Raw genomic sequence first — 21,565 nt, 5'->3', positions numbered from 1 at the left:
AAGACAATTAAAAACTGTATCAGCATGCTCCACGCCTAAATCTGCTTCACCTGGTACCAACGGTGACAAGACCAGAACTCTTTTGTTGTAATCTTTGGAGGCTAATTTGTTTACTCATTGACTTGCTCTTCCTTTCATCCATCTGAGTCCTACTCATTCTTTAAGACCCAGCTCGAATTTGACTTCCTCTAGAAAGACTTCTGCCCAAGAGAAACCTGTTCTATCTGGATTCCTGGGTCATCCATGGTCTCTATCTTACAATTTAATAGTTAATCATATAAGCAATAATTGCACAACTATTAAAACATTATTGGGTGTCTTCTCTGTATCAGGTTCTCTGCTAGGAGCTGTGGATGTGATGTCTTAGTCGAGAAAAACTTTCTAGAGTATCCTGCTTAGGATGCTTACAACGTGTTCTACATTGAGCTGTAATCGTTGGCTCACGTGTCTAAACTGTTCTGCATCCCCCGCCCCCTTTAACAGTGAAGTTCCAAAGGCAGGGATTCTCTCATTCATTTTGGTGTCCCCAGTATCTGTGCTCAGAGTATGTCTATTAAGTGAACAAAAAGTTAAAAAGTCAATTTTAGGAGAACACTAAGTCATAGTCATTCTAAGCAATAAGTTTGACAAGTTGATATCCAAACAAGGCCTTCACACATAACCCAGCCATGGAACGATGGGCAACCTTTGTAGCTCTGGTGGGAGAAGAGGCCAAAATGTAGCTTTAAAAACATTTGTGGGGTTTTTTTTTCCTCGTGGAATAAACATGGGCTACAACTTACTTTTCTTCACATGAGGAAATGACAGAAACATAGCCGGTTATGACCTTCAACTTCAATCAAGTGACCAGAGCTCTGCTTATGAAACATGAGCTTGTACCCTTGACACTGACATACACCTTGGAGGTGTTAACTCATTGTCCCTGTGTGCCTGTAAACATTTTTTTAAGAATTGTTTTTGATCTTGTGAATCTCTAACTAAATGATTAACCATGTGATATTGACCATTTGGAGCGACATTGAAACACCTCCCTTGAAAGCTATTGACAGTTAGCTGGGAGTGTGCCCACCTCCATAATTGATTTTCTTGTTGTATTTGAAAATCAGTGAGGATTTAAACTCAGGATTCAGCCACTTGAAGAATCCATTAAGAGTTACCAGGTTAATTATTCCTGCTTTACATGAAGCTTCCTTGAAAATGATTTTCTTAAAGCAAAGCACATCTAAACTTGGTAAGTTCTTAATAACCTGTGCTGAATGAATAAATGAATCCTTAACTAAAACAGAGCATATTCTGATTCTTAATCAGAGTTAGTTTAAGCCTCTTGTGCAAAAGGAGACTCTGACTGGAAATAATATAGGATAGTAAGCCTCCTAGGGAAATTTCTGTAAGGAAGCATGGTCAACTGAAACATGAAGCTGAAAGTGAGAGGACATTGCATTTGACCCAAAGTGGCCTGGGAAATTCTTAGCAAGGTCCATCAAAGTCATTAAGTGGTGGTCTCAATGCATTGTACGGTTTAGACCACTTAGACCTAGTTGGAACCAGGCACCTTGCACAAGGACCTTCCTTAACTGAAGTAGAAAGGAGTTCTTGGGCTTCCCTGGTGGCACAGTGGTTGAGAGTCTGCCTGCCGATGCAGGGGACACGGGTTTGTGCCCCGGTCCGGGAAGATGCCACATGCCGCGGAGCGGCTGGGCCTGTGAGCCATGGCTGCTGGGCCTGCGCGTCCAGAGCCTGTGCTCCGCAACGGGAGAAGCCACGACGGTGAGAGGCCCGCGTACCGCAAAAAAAAAAAAAGAGAAAAAGAAAGGAGTTCTTCGCTTTCTTCTGAGTTCCAAAGAGACTTCTGGTTTCCAGACCAGGTGTCTAGATAGCAGTACCAAGTTAGGGCACCAACAGTGAACTTCCTCCTGTGGTTATTTCCTACCTCTTAGAATGGAATGTTTCACTTCAAGAAGGTGAGAGAAGCAACCTTTGGGTTTTCACGATGAGTTTAACATTGTGGTCCAGCTTTGACCATCCGTTTAAAGGGAGATCTGCTTTCCAAATGACCATAAATATGGAGAAGAGAAGGTTTTCTTTCTTTCTTTTTTTTGTTTGTTTTTTGAGAAGGTTTTTTTCCTTTTTGCCTTTTTAGAGAGTGTTTTTCTTACCATTTCTAAATTTGGGGTAAAAGGTGGTCTCCTAGGGGGCATTTTCAAAAGTGTTTGAAGTTTGCATTTTATTTTGGAGGAAGGTTGGAGGCCTGCCTATGTGTGACGGGCACATGGCTCCAACAACTACACTGCTCGCAAGGATAAGGGCCATCCTTTTGGATCATTCATTTGACATTGATCTTGCATCTGTATTCAGGTCTGTACCCTTTAAGTTTGCTCCATATATGTTTCCCGAATTTCCTGTTAAGCCTTCTAGAATTTGCAGTATATTCAATTGCAGATGACCGCATATGGAGTCATTTAACCACATGTCTTAATCTTCAAAGTGTTTCTTTGTCAGCCTGCTCTTGTGTTCTGTTTACATTTAGATTCCATCTTTTGGGAGTTTTATTTCCTCCCCACCATCTAAGTGTCTCAGAGACGTTTGGGAATGGGTCTCGTTCTCCTTCTGTGTCTGGCCATGGTCACCCCTCAGCTTGGTGTTGTGCTTTACAAAGGTTGTTTATAGGGTTGCCCTTTAGAGTTTATAGAGCCCTTTTCTACGTGTTGATGACCCTTGGCAGGATGCTGTGACAGGCAGGGTGAGAACTCTAATCCTCCTTCTGTCACAGAGCTGAGGCAGCAGAGTCCTTGAATTGGCTCACCCATGAAGGTTCACGCATGAATTTGCCCAATTTGTTGGTAAAAATATGGCCAGTTCTCAGCCATTTTATAGGGTCAACTTAATAGCAGGTGGGAAAGGCAGACCAGAACTCAGGTCTTCAGTCCCCAGCCCCAGAGACAGCCCTTTATATCCAAGTGTCCCACGTTAGATTGGTTTCCAGAGAAATGTCCCAGAAATTGAGATGGTTCCCCCAAAGACTTTTGGTTTTAGTCACCACCAGGACCTAGAACTGGTTAAATCTCTTGAGTGTCTGTTGCCTCAGAGCAGTGTGGGAGATTCTTTGGTGCCGAAAGCAAAGCCACTGGGTTAAACATTTTTTTAATTGGTTATTTTTAATTTAAGTTTTTGATAATTTATTTACATGATTCAAAAATCAAAATAGTATTAGAAAGTCTACGTTGAGCTCAACACCACTAATCATTAGAGAAATGCACATGAAAACCACAATTAGGTATCACCTCACACCGGTCAGAATGGCCATGATCAAAAAATCTACAAACAGTAAATGCTGGAGAGGGTGTGGAGAAACGGGGACCCTCCTGCACTGTTGGTGGGAATGTAAATTGATACAGGCACTATGGAGAACAGTATGGAGGTTCCTTAAAAAAACTAACAATAGAACTGCCATACGACCCAGCAATCCCACTACAGGGCATATACCCTGAGAAAACCATAATTCAAAAAGAGACATGTACCAAAATGTTCATTGCAGCTCTATTTACAATAGCCAGGACATGGAAGCAACCTAAGTGTCCATCAACAGATGAATGGGTAAAGAAGATGTGGCACATATATACAATGGAATATTACTCAGCCATAAAAAGGAACAAAATTGAGTTATTTGTAATGAGGTGGATAGACCTAGGGTGTGTCATACAGAGTGAAGTTAAGTCAGAAAGAAAAACTAAAACCATATGCTAATGCACATATATGGAATCTAAAAAAAAAAACGGTACTGATGAACCTAGTGACAGGGCAGGAATAAAGATGCAGACATAGAGAACAGACTTGAGGACACAGAGGAGGGAGGGAAAGCTGGGACGAAGTGAGAGAGTGGCATTGACATATATACACTAGCAAATGTAAAATAGATAGCTAGTGGGAAGCAGTGGCATAGCACAGGGAGATCAGCTTTATGCTTTGTGACCACCTAGAGGGGTGGGATAGGGAGGGTGGGAGGGAGCCTTAAGAGGGAGGAGATGTGGGGATACATGTATACATAGAGCTGATTCACTTTGCTGTACAGCAGAAACTAACACACCATTGTAAAGCAATTATACTCCGACAAAGATATATATTAAAAAAAAGAGGCTACATTGAGAATTCCTGCCCCACCTGTGCCATGCCCACCTGTATCCCCACCCGACACATACCATCTGTGGGTGGTCGTTTGTATTCGTCTCATGTGAATACAGTGTGTTTTATGGAAATACAGTAAATATGAATATTGTTATATTCCCCCAGTTTTAAAAGATAGTATGTATATGTATACATCTGCTGATTGGTATCTTGCTTTTATCACTTACCAATATATTTCAGAGAGCTTTCCATTTCAGTGTATGGGAGCTAACTTGTTTACAGTTGCACAAATTCATTGTAAGTATGCACTATAGTTTATATACTTTCCTTTAGCTAGAAATGGGACTCCTTCTAGCATTTTTGCTATTCTATGCCTTGTTGCAATTAATAACCTTGTGTATGCATCATTTTGTACATATGCACCTACCTGTTGCTGTACATTTATTCTCAGAAGTGGAATTGCTGGATTAGCAGGAAAATTCATTTAAAATTTTGATAGGTATTGCCTTTTTGTCCTGCAAAAAGATCTTGAACTCTTTGTACACCCACCATCAGTAAATGAGAATGCCTGTTTCACTACAGCCTCACCAACAGAGTGCATGTCAGTCTGAAAGATGAGAAACGGGAGGCGACCTTCTAAGTGAGGTCTCAGTCTCTTCCGAGTCCCCTGGTTTGCAGTGGGAATACTGCCCAGTTCCGAGAGCTGGTGCCGGCATCAGTTCCAATGGAAATAATGCCTCACCATGGCGTGGGCTTACGCCAGCTCTAGTGACACACATGGAATGGACCCACATTGCCACTTGCAGAATTTCCTGCAGTGGAAAGTTGAGCATGCATTCATTATTCACCCAGCTAGCAATACTGGGTCTAAAGAGCACAACAGTGTTTACTGGACTAGAAAAGGAAATTGTTCCACTGCAGCGCCCTGCGTACCAGGCTTTCAATGCTTGTTTCCCAGCTGCTAACCTTATTTCTAGGGACTGAGTTCAAGAGAGAGATCCCAAATCACAGAGGAAGTCTTGCTACATTTGGAGCTTTCATACCCAAGGGGGTGCTCTTTTGAGAAATAATTTTGCACTTACCCCAACATTTGTAATTAAAGTAAAGTAAAACTATGGGATACAATGTTGCAGTATTGCTAGACTTCCCCATTAAAGTTGTCGGGTAGTTTTCTGCATGTTACAAATAGGGCATCCTGTGAGAACATAAGATTTATAGCCTAGAGAACATCTCCACATGTTGAAGACCATATATTACACATCATCCTCGCACGACTCTGCCATTCCCACTGGTAAGATTGATTCTCCGTCTTATTCTTCTCTGAGGACAGTGTGCTCCGTTCAGAAAAAACTCACTTTAATTCCACTGCACAGAGAAGTGTGCTGAATGAGCCTGGCCGAATGGTCATTCAATCCAAACAAACATTCTTCTCTTTCATAGAATTTTTGAAGGGGCCACTTAAAAGAGGAAAACCAGGGCTTCCCTGGTGGCACAGTGGTTGAGAGTCCACCGGCCGATGCAGGGGACATGGGTACGTGCCCCGGTCTGGGAAGATCCCACATGCTGCGGAGCAGCTGGGCCCGTGAGCCATGGCCGCTGAGACTCGCGTCCAGAGCCTGTGCTCCGCAACGGGAGAGGCCACAACAGTGAGAGGCCCGCGTACTGCAAAAAAAAAAAAAAAAAAAAAAAGGGAAAGCCACTCCTCTCTCCTATGTGGACTAGTTGCACTTGGGGAGTTAATTGATGACTGTATCTGCCCTACACAAGAAACACAAAATAATTCTTGGGTATAAGGGTGGACTGCCAGAAGCTAGCTGACACACCACTGACAAATGCAGATACCCATTTTCTTTTGTTAATACCTGTCAAGGCTTCACAACAGGCATTTCCAGTTTTGTTGTCAGGCTCCTCGCAGCTGCTTCTTGAAGGCTGCTCTCTGCCGAGGGCTGACTAAGGCCAGAAGCGTGGTGTTCTTTTATGCTATCATCTAACCCACCACACACGTTCAGGATGTCATCCCAGGGATATGTTCTGCATCAGCTCCGTGTAGCTGTGGGGTCCATTTTGCCTTAGTCGTTCACGCGGAGGGCCTCTGGGTATCAGTTTGGTGGCAGAGAACGTGCGTGAGATCTGAGCTCCATCACCCTTGTTCCTTTGACTTTTTTGACTCAATGGCTTCTATTTGCACAGTCCGCTGCTCTGTCCATGCTGGGCCACCTGTTCTCCTGTCTTTGTGGTCCTAACTAGGTGTCTGAACTGCTCCCCAGGCATATATTTGACACTGTCTTGCCATACTTTTCACTCCCATCTCAGCCCCTCAGCTCTTTTCTTGAGTAACAGGACAAACCTCATGGGTCAGAAGTGGGGTAACCTAGGCTACCAGGCTCCAGACTTGGAGGGGATTAGGTTGAGATACTGAAAAGAAAGGTTTTTATGTGAGAAGGTTTTTTTGTTTTTTTTTTGTTTTTTTTTTTTTTTTTAAGACACATGGGCACTTGGGTCTTGATTGAAATTACAGTAAGTCCCCTACGTACTGAAGAGTTCTGTTCTGAGAGTGCGTTCATAAGTCCAATTTGTTCGTAAGTCTAACAAAGTTAGCCTAGGTACCCAACTAACACAACCGGCTATCTAGTACTGTACTGTAATAGGTTTTAATACTTTTTACACAAAAAATACATAGAAAACAAACACAAAAAAATAAAACATTTTTAATCTTACAGTACAGTACCTTGAAAAGTACAGTAGTACAGTACAACAGCTGGCATACAGGGGCTGGCATCGAGTGAACAGGCAAGAAGAGAGTTACTGACTGGAGGAGGGAGAGGAGGTGGGAGATGGTAGAGCTGAGGGATCCTCAGCAATAGGAGACGGAGGGCGAGCTGCAATTTCACTCACGCCTGACGCTGATGGCACAGGCTCTGGTTCCTCGCTGGATTCAATTCTATCTACCCTCTTGAAAAAACGATCCAGTGATGTCTGGGTAGTAGCTCTTCTTTTCTCACGATAGATGACACGGTAGCACTGGATTGCGTTCTGAACGGCTGCTGCAACCTTCGTGTACTGTTCTACGTTCGGGTCCTGTGCCTCAAAAGCTAACAGTGCCTCCTCAGATAAAGAAAATCCCCTTGCCACTTCCTGAAGCATGAATCTCTTCGGTTCTTCAGTTCCTTCTTCTTCTTCTTGTCTCTCTTCGTCCTTTCTCTGGGCCTCCAATTCCATCAGGTCTTCATTAGTAAGTGCCTCGTGTTGCACAGCAACAGTCCTGTAAAGCACACAAAAGCACAACCACTTGTAGAGGGTGCATGCACGTGACAGTGTACGCCAGACACATCAACTAACTTATGTGATTGGACATGTGAATGCACGTTTGCATCTTTGAAAGTTCGCAACTTGAAGGTTCGTATGTAGGGGACTTACTGTATTCTTACTCAAGTGGAGTTGACACATATATTTGGCAGTTATAGTTCCTGGTCTGAAAAGCATGTGGTTTTGTTCCAGTGCCCGAAGAAATCTTCTCAGGGGAAAATGTCCTGCCATTTCAAACAAATTACCTTCCTGCAGAGTTTTGACACTCTGCCCTATTAAGTATGCATGTATGGTTGGTACCTTGAGGGAATAATTCAATATTGGGAAGAGGGTAGTGAAGAAGAAACATTAAGATGATGTTCAACCTCTGTGGAATTAGCGTGTAAACAAACTACTTATCAGGAATGATCACATGCGGCTTTGCTTAAATAAATAAGCAGTTGGTGGAATAGACCTCCCTCAAAATATGACGCCACGTTCACCTCTGACCCCATGTGGAAAGAGGCATGCAAGCTAGCCCAGGTTCAGATTTCCATTTCCACCACATGCCAGGCATATGGTCTTAGGCAATTTACAAAATCTCTCTGAGCCTCAGTTTTCTCAGCTGTAAACTGTCAATAATTAGGTTATTTACCTCATAGCTAGTAAATGTTAGCTGTTATTTTAAATCGCTTTTTAATATGAAGAGAAGTTTGATGTTACTTATTTAACCAGCTCCCTAGAGCATCTTCCACAACTCACCCCCCCCATATATATACAGCATTACCAATACTGTATTTATTTATGGTACTATGTAGAAACACAGCCCTCATCCCCTTGTTTAGATTAAATGTTTTGATGTTAGAGTTTGCATGACTTCTGTAGGAATCAGTGTGGAGTGAAAAGGGTTGGAGCTAAACAAACGTTCTCACAGTCCTGATACTCACGAAACCACAGAACTGAATGTTTCCGTATAGGTACATTCTATGATGTAGATATTTTCTGACCAGCCATATGGATCTTTTGTCATCTGAGATGTTAATATTTTCCTTGTATTTTATAGTAGCTCTGGAGCACAGCCAGTTTCTGGAATAGGGTGCACCTGGCTCATTATGTGCAGGGCCCAGAAACCGGCTTCCTTGTGCTGTTCAGATGAACGGTGACACACAGAAGAGTTGAGGGCTGGGGTAGGGCAGTGGGCGGGGCAACGCAATTAGTTTTGCTCCTGCATTAAGCTACAAATAATGAGCACTTTCCTGTGTTTTACAATAAGCAATTAAAAGAAATTATAGAGGTGGATGCAAAAATAACCTGAAGGACAACTCGATGTGTGGAACCGCCAGTTTTCTCCATGTGTGGAGAAGGTTAATCCTAGAGAATGCACAGAACACTGCGTTGCTACAGAAAGGGTTGCGTGTCCACACATGTTTGGCCTCTACCCACACGCTTCTGTATGGTATGACTGTGCATCCCAGAAGAAGGGCTGTGGTGTGTGCATTTGTGCTTCAGTGGAATTTAACAAACCGATTCCTGAAAATGGTCTCATAAAGGTGAGCAACAGAGCTGCTGGCCTTCTCTTGCTAATTTTATCTTTCCCCTAGTATTTCTTGGTAGTAGCTTTTAAAGGAATGTTATTCTTTTGATTCTAGAGGCAACTTATCCTCCGTTCAGGTTCTTCCCCCACCTGTTTTCACCTCTCTTGCTTTTTTTTTTTTTTTTTTCCTTGCTTTTTTAAAAATTAAAGTTCTGTGTTACTTCTGAGGATAGGGTCTAATCTAGAGAGAGGTCTCTTCATCAGGTGAGAATTACCCATCCCATTCTCTTTGTACCCCTTCTGATTTAATGACATTGAAGTTTTCCAGTTTGGACCTAAGATGGGTCTAATTATGTACAGATATTCTTTCTTTATGGAAATTGCTCAGATAACTAATTAACCACAGGCATACATTGGCTATGGAAATTTTCAGGAGCACCATCTGTGGAAACACTGAGAAAGGTATACCTCTACCACAGCTTTGGGGTCCATTAAGAGTGTGTTTGTATGGGGACGGTGTCTGGTGGGTGTTGGCTCACAGCTGTCAGAATCCCCACGGCACCTCCTGGCAGGAACTCAAGAGTGTCCAGCAGCACTCTGAAAGCAACCTGTCGATTTGACATTGCCGGTTCTGAAAGAAGAGACTGAAATAGGACAGACGGTCTTAACTTTCTTCCTTTGCCTTTTTTTTTTTTCCGATTGTAATTGTTCTGGCATATTCCCAGTCTCCACATTGTGGCCAACTTCTTAAAGGTGGATTTTCTTTATCCTCTGGTTTGAATTAGTGCATGTTCTCCCCTTAGGGACAAAGAATGCAGTTGTGTCACCCTTGCATTTTTTTTAGACAGAGCATGCTCCTTCCTGGATCCAGGAACTTGGAAGACCATGTTCTACTGTGCTTTCACAACAGCCCCTGTCAGTAGGTGCACCTTGTTTGTGATTTGGAGAGGCAGTCCCTTAGCTTTGTTGACATCTGTACTGGGTGGGGCTCAAGGTGGATACTGCCTGGGAAAATAGGGTTTTGTGGCATCTCAGCCTCATCTCACCCACCCATTTGCCAATGATGTAACAATGATGTAACCCACGATATCAGGGTTCCCAGTGCGAGTCACTTGCATTTGTACTGGTGAACTTGGTGACTTCTTGGGGTTTGGTAACTAGCCATCTTTTTTAGTCCTTTGTAAAAAGCCTAAAGAGTGGACCAGTCTCTAGCAGTTCTGTTTATGAAATTACCCTACCCCACCGACTCCCTGATAATGATGTTCAACTCAAAGTTTTTACTTTTCTTTGGAAATCTAACATTTTTTAAAAACCATTTTGGGTGCTTCAGTCTTGAAGCAAATGATCCCAGATGTTGGAACTCAACTGAGAAATTGGGTTGCTGCTGGGTACCTTATTGAAAGAGAGACAGATTTGGGTTGGAGAGGGGATTTTGATGCTTGGTACGTACGCTAATATACTTTAGGGTTTGGTTGTTTGCTGCTGTTGTTGTTCTTTGTTTGTTTTGTCTTGTTTTTGTTTTTGTTTCTTTTGGGTGTGCCGTGGGGCTTGCAGGATCTTAGTTCCCCGACCAGGGATCGAATCCGTGTCCTCAGCAGTGAAAGCGTGGAGTCCTAACCTCTGGACCACCAGGGAATTTCCCCATTGCTGTTTTATTTTGTGAGTTTTTTGTTTTCTGTTTTAACTTCATAGTACTTGGTAGGAGGTAGCTCGATCTGTTAGTTTTAGGACAAGTGTAGAAATAAGAAATCTCCATTAAGTGGGTGAGTCAGTTCTTTCTGCCTCTGTTTCACCATTTCACAACAGAAAGAACTCAGGAGGATCAGAGACATCCGGCTGAAAGTAATATTAATGTGCCTGGAAATCTACTCGCTGCTCTAACTGATCACATCATTTCCAGTATCATTCTGATCAAGTGAGTGATGTTAGGGTTCTAATGATCAGGGAGGCCAGTTATGCTTGTACTTGCCTTGTAGCATTGAGATAAAATTTAATGATTGAGTGGAAGTCCAGATTTAGATCAGTAGTACTCTGTAAATTCTCATTCAGCCTGTCACGTTTATAGGTATCCTGCACTTTATGGTATGAACACAACAGTGGAAAAGCCAGTTGACATAAAGGGAACCCAGATTTTACTTAACATTTCAAAAGCAGAACTATTTTGCTGCATAATAAATGTCCCAATAAAGCAAGTTGAACCAAGGAGGTTACTTAAGTTGATGTTAACCCTGCCGTTTTCCGTGTCTTAAGTAGACACCGCTTTTTAATTGAATGTTAACCGCCATTTGGTTTTATCACTTAGTCCGGTGCTTCTGAACTTTAGTAAGTATATGAATCACCTTGAAGTTTATGAGTCTTGTTGAAATGCAGATTCTGATTGAGTGGATGCTGTGATGGTTTGGAGGAGGGGAAGCTGAGATTCTGCTTTTCTTATTAGCTCCCAGGTTTTGCTAATGCTACTGGCCCATGGATCCCACTTTGAGAAGCAAGGCTTCATTTAATTTCCACCCATGGACACTTATCCCATACCTACATTTCCTAAAACTTGTTTCAGGCTCCACAAGTTTCTCCTTCTGTTGTAGTATTCTTAGTAACAAATTGGAATTGCATTAATACACTTAATTTATAGATGTAACACTCAAAAAATTATCTGAAGTTGGAGATTTAGGTTGCATGAAATGAATTTTGTACTTAAATTTTTTCTATAAATTCAAAGTCCATGTGTTTAAATGTAACTTAAATGCCTGTGTTACAATGATGTTTATATCTCCTTATTTACTATTTCCAGAGTCATTTTCCCTTTACGGGAAATTTTTCCCCATGATTTCACAGGACTTGTAGAGATCAACACCTAGCATTAAATGTGATGGATACTTGATAATTTTTTCAGGCCCTTCCTTACGCAGTGGGTCACTGAAACTTCACAGAACCAGGTAGACAGTGTCTTCTTAATTAATGTTACTGTCTACCCTGTGTGGAAATTTAATAAATAATACCTTGCTTTTTGGCAATTTAATAGTCAGAACATTGTTAAATATGAACTTCAGCTCATTATGACAAACTCCACCTGAAATTCTAAAGGAAACAGAATCCTAATTAAAGAGGTTAGGCTTTTTAATTGAATGTTAACTGCCATTTCGTTCTTGTAATCTAACAACTGGCAGTTTAAAACAATACTTTAAAAAGCATTTTTAGACAGTCTCCTTATTTGATGGTCAAGTGACCTGTGTATGCTTGAGACTTCTTTAGGAGGGACTAGAGATGTACACTGTTGGGGCAGTATTTCTCTGTGTAGAGGAGGTGGAGGAAGGGGGCAGAGTATGGATAAATGGATAAGACTGCCAGCTCTGGGTGCCTCTGGCTTTCTGGAATGCTGCCTTGGTTCCCGTAGAACAGCAGGTTTCCCAGAGCAGTAATGATGGAAGCACTTGTAGACCTTTGCATGGTGGCAGCTGTGCCTGGGGTTGGAATGCCAGGTGGAGTGTGTTCTTTGCCCAGGCCTGGTCCTTGTGCCAGGCATTTCCTATCTCTTATTCCAAAATTCATTCCATCATTATAGCTCACTTTAAGACTTACTGCTCTTACTTTCATTGCACCTCCCTAAATACTAGGCAAATATTACCAGTACAGAGGGGAACTGAGTCATTTAATGTGTGTGGGAACCTAGTTTGTGCAAGGTACTGTACAAATTGTGGTAATTCAGAGAATGCCCAATCCCTCTCCTAATGGAGATTACGGTCTGGTTTTACTCCTGGATAAGGTAGGTCTCCAACCAATAGAAAAAATCCTTTTTCAGAAATGCGGTGGGGGGGGGGGGCCGGAATAGAAGGAGTGAATAGAGGGCCAGAGCTATAGGGCTTTCTATCAAAGATGTATGTACTTTTGTCTATCAAATTTATGATTCAGGGAAATACACCTTTTTTTCATGGTACTTGCATGTATGTGTCACTCCAGGTTTGAACTAAGAACCAGCAATTTCTCTGGCGTTCTTAGGCTAAGTAATGTATCCAAGTGTCACTCAACACCATGAGCGTACTCAGGGGTCAGAGAGTAGTAGGAAGGACTGTGTTTTATAAGAAGTGTAATCAGATACTCTTGGACATAAACTATGTTATGGTTAAAAACTACATCTTTAAAGGAACTTCCTTCAAAGCTTTGGAACATATGCATTATCAGATATCATTTACTAAAATATTTATTAGTTTCAGTTGACTGGTCTTTCAGGTGAGTAGGTGAGCATCTGTAACGATCATGAGCTTTTCTTCCCTCCGTTGTATTTGTGGATTCCAACTACCCATTATTTTCTTTGAGGGATGTGAGGTGTTTCTCTTTTAAATCTTCTTGGCTAAACAATATATACCTAATGGGAAAACAATACAGAAATAATGAAGAGGGATGGAAGAAACTAGTCCCTGTAGGTGAAGGCCTAGTTTTCCTTTGGAATCCGAGGTTCTAACCTTGTTCTTTCAGGGGAACCAGGGGAAGTGGATGAGTTGATTAAAAACTTTGGTCCTCTTTCCTCCTGTATGACATGGGGATAATTATAGTTACCTGCACCTCTAGGGGCCTATGAGTCTTAATTAATATTTGCAAAGCGTTTGGAGATCTTCGAATTAAAAGTGCTGAGCAGTAGAATCCAAGTTCGGTGTAATCATAATTGGAATGAGAGTTTATATGGCCGCCTTCCCTCCACCTCCCTCCGTTCTGTTCCTTTGGACCAGACAGACACGGTTCATGGTTACCACCCAGCTCTGCACATGTCTCTCTAAACCCTTTGCTTTTGGCAACTTAATTAAGCCTAAAAATACATACATACGCACATACATACATACATAGAATAAGTTAAAAATTATGTCCAGGCCCCTTAACCCCAACTCCACACTTACGTAACTCCTTAGTATTTACTTTCAAAGCTCAACAGCCGCTAAGAATAAAGTCAATTAATTGACGTGTCTCTTCCAATGTATCATTCTTTCAGGTTCTCCTACACATTGTGATAAACTGGGCTTCTTGAAGCATTCCTCCCACTCAGAAACTCTAGTTGATTCTTCCGTGCTTGTACAGCAGGGTCCAGACTCTTCAGCATCACCCTCAGAGCCTTTCAAAACTTAACAGTCATTCACTCTTATTCCTCACTACTCTTCTGTCCAGAAATGTACTCCGTGCCTTTAACCAAGCTGCCGTCCATCCACTGGGGTCTTTTCTGGATACATTAAAATCCTTTCTATCCTTTGCTATGGTCTTCACAAAGCATTCTTCTTTCTCTAAGTGGAAGTAGCCTCTTTCTCTTTATAGAAATGTACCTATACTTTTCTGGGTCGTTTCTACCTTTATATTTTAGTTACTTTACATATATGTCCTACCTCCCTCCTAGACTGGAAGGCTTGAAAACAGATCCATGTCTGATGAATGAACAACCAAAAATAAGCCTGGACTTGCAAGATTTCATTAAATTGGGCTCTTAATAGATTTTTGCATCAGGTATGTTAGGAATTAAATATTAATTGATAATTTTGCCAACATTAGCATTATCCCTGTTGCTTATAGGACTGTCTAACGTGAGCAACTATATCTTTAAACTGTGTTTCCTTTGACTACATGCTCATAGACAAAACCCAAAGGGACTGGGAAAAAACAAAGCCTTGTATTTTTCCGCCTGTATGCCCAAATTATCCATATTATTGTTTGGTTCCCCTTCTTAGCTCTGGCCATGGAAACTTGGCTCTAACATGCCTAAATTTTTGCAAAGCTTGCTTTTAGAGGAGGACTGAATTGTCTGAAATTCCATCTGCTGAAGCAATCAAGCCATAAAGTTGAAGGGTCTTGAAGGTCAGAATATCATCTTAATGGTGCTGCCTTTAGGAAGTTGGGCTCTAAGATACACACAACTGCAGAAAACTGTGTCCATACTTTATAAGCTGCTTCTTTGACCACCGTTCATAGCATCACTTCTCTCCTCCCTGTGGTTAAATATTTTAAATTTAAAAATATATATATTTAGAACATGGCCTGATGGTAAAAATGTGGACAGTGAGACGGGGAACCTTTTAGCTTTATGATATCTGAACAGTAATTGTCTCATCTGTATAATGTGGATAATAATACCTGTCCTATCTATCTCCTTGTGGCAATCAAATTAGACGATGCTTGTGAATGTTCTGCAGTCTTTTAGACAAATATAAGTTATTACTACAGCCTGCTGTCATGGATATTCATTTGGTTGAATGTTTAAGACTTGTGAGTCATGCTTAAAAGTAAACCTTATTTCTATTTCGTTGATTTTCTTTTTAGCTCTGTGCACTATATTTAATTTTTTGAGAATGGGGCTAAAAACAACCTTCCTAGCATTTTATACATGTGGTTGAGTTGATTGTTGTAAGGCTTGGAACAGAATTAACAGCAGTGAATTTTGTAATGTTTAAATAGATATATAGACTAACAAGCTACTTAGCAATTTTGCATAGCCTCTTTATCTCTTGTGTAACACTCACCTGAAGAAACTGTCATATAAGAAAATTGTCATGGAGGTTCTTAACCTTTCCTGATTTCCTAATACAGGGTATAAAATTACTCATTGAAGAGGTAAATAGGACAAAGAACATTAAAAGACTGAAAGTTCCAAATTTTGCTATAATTATTATTACTAACCCCCTTTCCAAGTCTTCTATTAGAAACAGAGCAACAAAGGAAGTAGTAGGGGCAGTTAGTGTGTTGTAGTGTTATTTGCGTTTAAAAAATTATTACTCAAGGTAAGTTATACCCTATTAGAGAAACTCAAGCGATTCCTCATGGCTGATAATTACCATCTATCAAATACTTTAGAGCTTGTAATTTGGGTTTAGTACAGCCTGTACTTGACCTAATAATTTCAGTGAGTTCACTGGTGCTTGCCATATGGAAAGGCTTCCTGTGAAAATGACATCAGCACTGTTTTCTCATGGTTTAATAAACCCATCAGTAAGTTTTGACTGAGTCTACTGCTACATTATTCTGTGTTAAGCATTATGGGGGAATCACCCATGATCCAGCGAGCTTATCATCCAATTGAAGACTGACCATAATTAGCAAGCACTGTTACCAATTAACCAGTGAGTAGGGAATGAGGTACATGTTATGTGGAATTTTAGAGGCAAAGGAGGGCAGTGTGTGCTGGAGTAGTTTAAAGAAGGTGGCATGTGTGATTTGATGGTTGAACTGGGTCATGAAGGATAAGCAAGATTTAGTCAGATAGAGAAAAGAGAATTTTCCAGAAGAAAGGAACAAGTCACTTACAGGCACTGATACATTTGGGGCTCCAAGGACTCTGGCCTGCTCAGAGGAGAGGTGATGAAGCACTGAGTTGACATGAGAAAGTTAGCTAAGTAAGGTGACGCCAGATTTTGAAGGGTGTTGAATACCGGGCAAAAGAGGTTAGATTTGATCTGGTGGAATAAAAAAGTCATTGCAAGTCTTTGTATAGGAGCATAAGATGAGAGGTTAGCAGGTCATCAGAGTTAAATGGAGCAGAAAGGATGTCATATCCATTGGGCGGGGGGGCGTGGGGAGGTGGGTAGCGCTGGGGGCATTATAGTGAAAATGAGATGGCAAGGGCTGAGCTGAGACAGTGGCAGTGGAATGGAGAAACAGGATGGACAGGAGAAGTATTTTAAAGGAAAAATGAGCAGGACTTCTTCACTGACTGGATTTAAAAGCTCTACAAGAAATACATTGGCAGAATTGATTCCAAGATTTCTATCCTGCAGCCTGGGTGGTCCAAAGTATCAAGAAACCATTGTCAAGGGTAAGCTGTGACAAAGCAAGAGAGAGGCATGGACATTTATACACTACCAAACGTAAGGTAGATAGCTAGTGGGAAGCAGCCGCATAGCACAGGGAGATCAGTTCGGTGCTTTGTGACCTCCTGGAGGGGTGGGATAGGGAGGGTGGGAGGGAGGGAGACGCAAGAGGGAAGAGATATGGGAACATATGTATATGTATAACTGATGCACTTTGTTATAAAGCAGAAACTAACACACCATTGTAAAGCAATTATACTCCAATAAAGATGTTAAAAAAAAAAAGAAACCATTGTCAGAAACAGAAAAGTTAGGAAGTGACATTGTTCCAACAAAAAGTATTGGCCTTATAAGCCAGTAGGCAGTTAGCACTGTAGAAAGTCACTCAGTTGGGTGGGGCCGTGGCTTGGGGTTGGGCTTTATCACCAGGTAGTTTAATTACTGAATGTCTGCAGATGTTCTGCTTTGAGGGATGCCCATGTTTGGGCTTCAGGATGAAAGCCAAGTAATATTTACTCAGATGCCATTTGTTCCTTTGAAAAATTTGCTTGTGGAACGGATGAGAAAATGATACTTAAAGTGCTAACTATTTTTATAACCGAAAAGTTATTAATAGAAAGATAAATGCGACAAGTGAAAAGCAGTAACTTTACAGGGTCAACTTCTTTAAGTCCAAGTATAGAAAAAAGGATCATTAAAAGACTCATTACTATGATAATAATAAAATAATTTTCCCACTCTGTAGTTTAAGATGCCTCAGTGCCTTGGGCCATTTTAAGCAGTGAGTGTGGGCACTTAGTAAATACTTACTAAACTTTTTCATTAATTCAAAGATTCACATTTTCTTATTCATTTTTTTAACGTCTCTGAAATTGGGTTACAGTTGATGTCATTTTATTGTCGTTGGCTGTGTAGCAGTTGCAACATAGTTGTCATTGCCTTAACCAATTTATTTTGCTTCATTTTCTTTTTTACATATGCACAGAAGTTATCTATGATAAAATATGTCCAAATAAGTCTAAAAGAACTCTTTTCCATTCTAAGTGGTAAAGAAAGCAATAGTTTAACTGGCTGCGTTTTTGATATCCTAGTGGTACCTAAAATGGTGTACTTCAGAAGGATAGTATCTTAGATTTCATGAAGTATGGTATTAAAAGATAGCTAATCACAGCAAATGTCTACCAGTGTGATAGAGGGGAGGAGTAAAATATTCTAAATTTGACTTTTTTCATCGGCCTGCATTTGAGGTGCCCCTTGGGTTGTTTTAATTTGGACCGGAAACACTAGGAGAAAGGATTTTCATTCAGTGGTGTAAATACAGCTACCAGGAATAGAAAGCTCCTTGGAGGATCCATTTCTTTGATGGTGTGGAATCCAGAACCTTCACAAAAGTTCAGGTATTAGCAGACTGAATATCTGTGTTTTATTCAAACCAGTGTGCCCTCCTAATCTGAGACTGTGTACTCCAAGCAGTTCTGAGCATGCTTGCTACTCATGCAGAAGCAAGAGTGAATCTGCAAGGAAGTTGGTTGGTGTTTGGGGACGGTAATGAAGTCTTGTAGTAGTAGAAAATGTGATCTCTGATAAAATTGGAGGACGGAAACATTGGGTTCTCGCTCCCAGAGTTTCAGCTCTTTCTGCAGTATGACCTACTGACTGGAGGAGGTAGGTTACCTTCCTGGCAAGTGACACCTCATGGACAGAAAAGCAGTCCCCTTTCCTACCGACTGGCACAGCGTAACAGCTGTGGCACGTGCGTGTCTTTTTGTAAGCCCTTGCTCCAGAACCCAGAAGTAGGAATAAAGTTAGAATGTTGGGCTCGGGCGGGGGAATGCTTCCCATTGCTACTCAGGGACGCGATGCCTCAGGTAAGTGATCCTCAAGTCCTTCACCATCCGACGGGAACCTTGTGTCTGTAGGTATGTTTTCACCTCGCGCTTCACTCATTCTAATTGGCTTCCCAGAGCATGCTTGTAGCTGGAGAGCCAAATTTAGAGTATAGCTACTCTCTGGCAAACAGGAAAAGATTAATTTTGTAGTGTGCTGTTAAGGGACTTCCCAGAAACCTTCAAAAGCCCAGAAAGAAGCACCAGCTCAGCTGCCTGTACCAAAATGTGCACAGTGCCGCCCGGCTTTTTAAAGGTACGATCGACTCAGAGCTCACGCACACAGGTCACGTTCCAATAAAAAGAGAGGCTGAACTCTCTTAGATGAGTCTGCACAAGAGCCAGAAAAGCCGAGGGGTGAGGGGCTGAGGGAGTTAGTGGAGATACACGTCGATGCGCATGTGGCAGGCACTTGAAATTGCCTTCGAGCTTTTTGATGCCACCTTCTTCAGTTCTCTCTTTTTTCCGGTACGCGGGCCTCTCACTGTTGTGGCCTCTCCCGTTGCGGAGCGCAGGCTCTGGACGCGTGGGCTTAGCGGCCATGGCCCACGGGCCCAGCCGCTCCGCGGCACGTGGGATCTTCCCGGACCAGGGCACGAACCCGTGTCCCCTGCATCGGCAGGCGGACTCTCAACCACTGCGCCACCAGGGAAGCCCCAGTTCTCTCTCAGGCAGACACGTTGCTTTCATGATATCAGCCCCAGGCAGAGACGCGTCATTAAAATCAACGTGTAGAAAATGATTTCTGTTTGGGAACGAGCAAAGCTTATTTTCGTTACGACCACCCAAGGTGTAGTAGAAAAACGTTGAAGCTGGACTTGGGAGCCCCGAGTTCTAATAGAAACTTTCTTCGTGACGGGAGGCAAGTCCTCCATGGCCTTTGGTTTTCTTATCGGTAGAACTGGATGATCTGACGAAATGATCTTTCTCCTTTGTTTTTGTTTGTTGGTTGGTTTTTGGCCGCACCGCATGGCTTGCCGGATCTCAGTTCCCTGACCAGGGATCACACCCGGGCCAGAGCGGTGAAAGTGCTGAATCCTAACCGCTAGACCACCAAGGAACTCCCTCCTTTCTTCTAATGGATTATCTCCATGGGAGGAAAGAGTCAATGGGGAGCCTCCTTGTAGCTCCCTGACTTGTTTTCTTGTTCATGCCTGGATAGCCCCTAGCTAGAAAGGCCCCCTCAGACCCCACAAGCCACTACTGGTCCTGTCACACGTTCCTGCCATAGGGCCACGCTGCTGGCTTGAGGGGAAAAAAAAGATTACTATTACCCTCGCCGTTGTTGCTTGGTAACATTTCTGCTGTTGTGTTTCCTGTGACAGCCCGAGCAGAGATCATTAAAAATTAAACTTACAGAGCTGCTCAAGTGGGAGGAAAGAGGCAAACTCGAAGCCACAGTTTCTTTTCACTTGCTCAGGAGCCACCTAATCTCGGGTTTACATGCTAAACCTTGGGGCCAAGGCTGCACAGCTCTGGTTTGTATTAAGGCCCATCGAGCACACTACTGACATTAACCTGTGTCTGGTGCAGCTGGAGTTTATCACCAATACAGCAGAAACCTTGACCGTGCAGAATGGCCTGGAATTACAATCAGATGGCTGCTTTGTATCCCAGCAAAAGAAAGCCCTAAACAGTCTTGTGTCCTGTTTCTGCTTTCTCCCTACAGTTCCACCAGGTGAGAAGAGTGATGACCATCCTTTTCCTTACTATGGTTATTTCATACTTCAGTTGCATGAAGGCTGCCCCCATGAAAGAAGCCAACGTCCGAGGACAAGGCAGCTTGGCCTACCCAGGTATGCGGACCCATGGGACTCTGGAGAGCGTGAATGGGCCCAAGGCGGGTTCGAGAGGCCTGACGTCGTCGTTGGCTGACACCGTTGAACACGTGATCGAAGAGCTCTTGGACGAGGACCAGAAAGTTCGGCCCAGTGAGGAAAACAATAAGGACGCGGACATGTACACGTCCCGGGTGATGCTCAGCAGTCAAGTGCCTTTGGAGCCTCCTCTCCTCTTCCTGCTCGAGGAATACAAAAATTACCTGGATGCCGCGAACATGTCCATGAGGGTCCGGCGCCACTCAGACCCTGCCCGCCGCGGGGAGCTGAGCGTGTGCGACAGCATCAGCGAGTGGGTGACGGCGGCGGATAAAAAGACTGCAGTGGACATGTCAGGCGGGACAGTCACGGTCCTCGAAAAAGTCCCCGTCTCGAAAGGCCAACTGAAGCAGTACTTCTACGAGACCAAGTGCAATCCCATGGGTTACACAAAGGAGGGCTGCAGGGGCATAGACAAGAGGCATTGGAACTCCCAGTGCCGAACTACCCAGTCGTACGTTCGGGCCCTCACCATGGATAGCAAAAAGCGCATTGGCTGGCGGTTCATACGGATAGACACTTCCTGTGTATGTACATTGACCATTAAGAGGGGAAGATAGTGGCTTTATGTTGTATAGATTATATTGAGACAAAAATGATCTATTTGTATATATACATAACAGGGTAAATTATTCAGTTAAGAAAAAAATAATTTTATGAACTGCATGTATAAATGAAGTTTATACAGTACAGTGGTTCTACGATCTATTTATTGGACATTTCCATGACCAGAAGGGAAACAGTCATTTTTTGCGCACAACTTTAAAAAAGTCTGCATTACATTCCTCGATAATGTTGTGGTTTGTTGCCGTTGCCAAGAATTGAAAAACGTTAAAAAAAAAAAAGTTTAAAAAATACTACTAATAAATTGCATGCTGCTTTAATTGTGAATTGATAACAAACTGTCCTCTTTCAGAAAACAAACAAAAAAAGAAAGAAAGAAAAAAAAAAGCCTAACAAAAATTTGAACCAAAACATTCCGTTTACATTTTAGACAGTAAGTATCTTCGTTCTTGTTAGTACTCTATCTGTTTTACTGCTTTTAACTTCTGATAGCGTTGGAATTAAAACAATGTCAAGGTGCTG

At 42.3% G+C, this 21,565-nt stretch overlaps 1 protein-coding gene across 6 annotated transcripts in view; it reads left to right on the top strand.

Annotated features, from left to right (window-relative positions):
* BDNF (brain derived neurotrophic factor) overlaps nucleotides 1-21,363 on the top strand; it is a 55,675-nt gene extending 34,312 nt beyond the window's left edge. For 5 of the 6 annotated variants that reach the window (XM_060017357.1, XM_060017360.1, XM_060017361.1 and 2 more), the window contains exon 2: nucleotides 20,272-21,363. In XM_060017357.1, coding sequence (XP_059873340.1) covers nucleotides 20,272-21,039 — 768 coding nt within the window. In that variant the 3' untranslated portion in view covers nucleotides 21,040-21,363. Of the gene's footprint in view, nucleotides 1-18,772; nucleotides 18,859-20,271 lie in introns of those variants that run through there. The other variant, XM_060017356.1, reaches the window with a different exon arrangement.
* Nucleotides 21,364-21,565: the final 202 nt, after the last annotated feature.

This window comes from Delphinus delphis, chromosome 8, assembly GCF_949987515.2.
Source record: "Delphinus delphis chromosome 8, mDelDel1.2, whole genome shotgun sequence".
In the NCBI taxonomy this organism is placed as follows: domain Eukaryota; kingdom Metazoa; phylum Chordata; class Mammalia; order Artiodactyla; family Delphinidae; genus Delphinus; species Delphinus delphis.
Note: the sequence above shows the minus strand (reverse complement) of the source record. Positions and strands in the feature narration are given on the sequence as shown.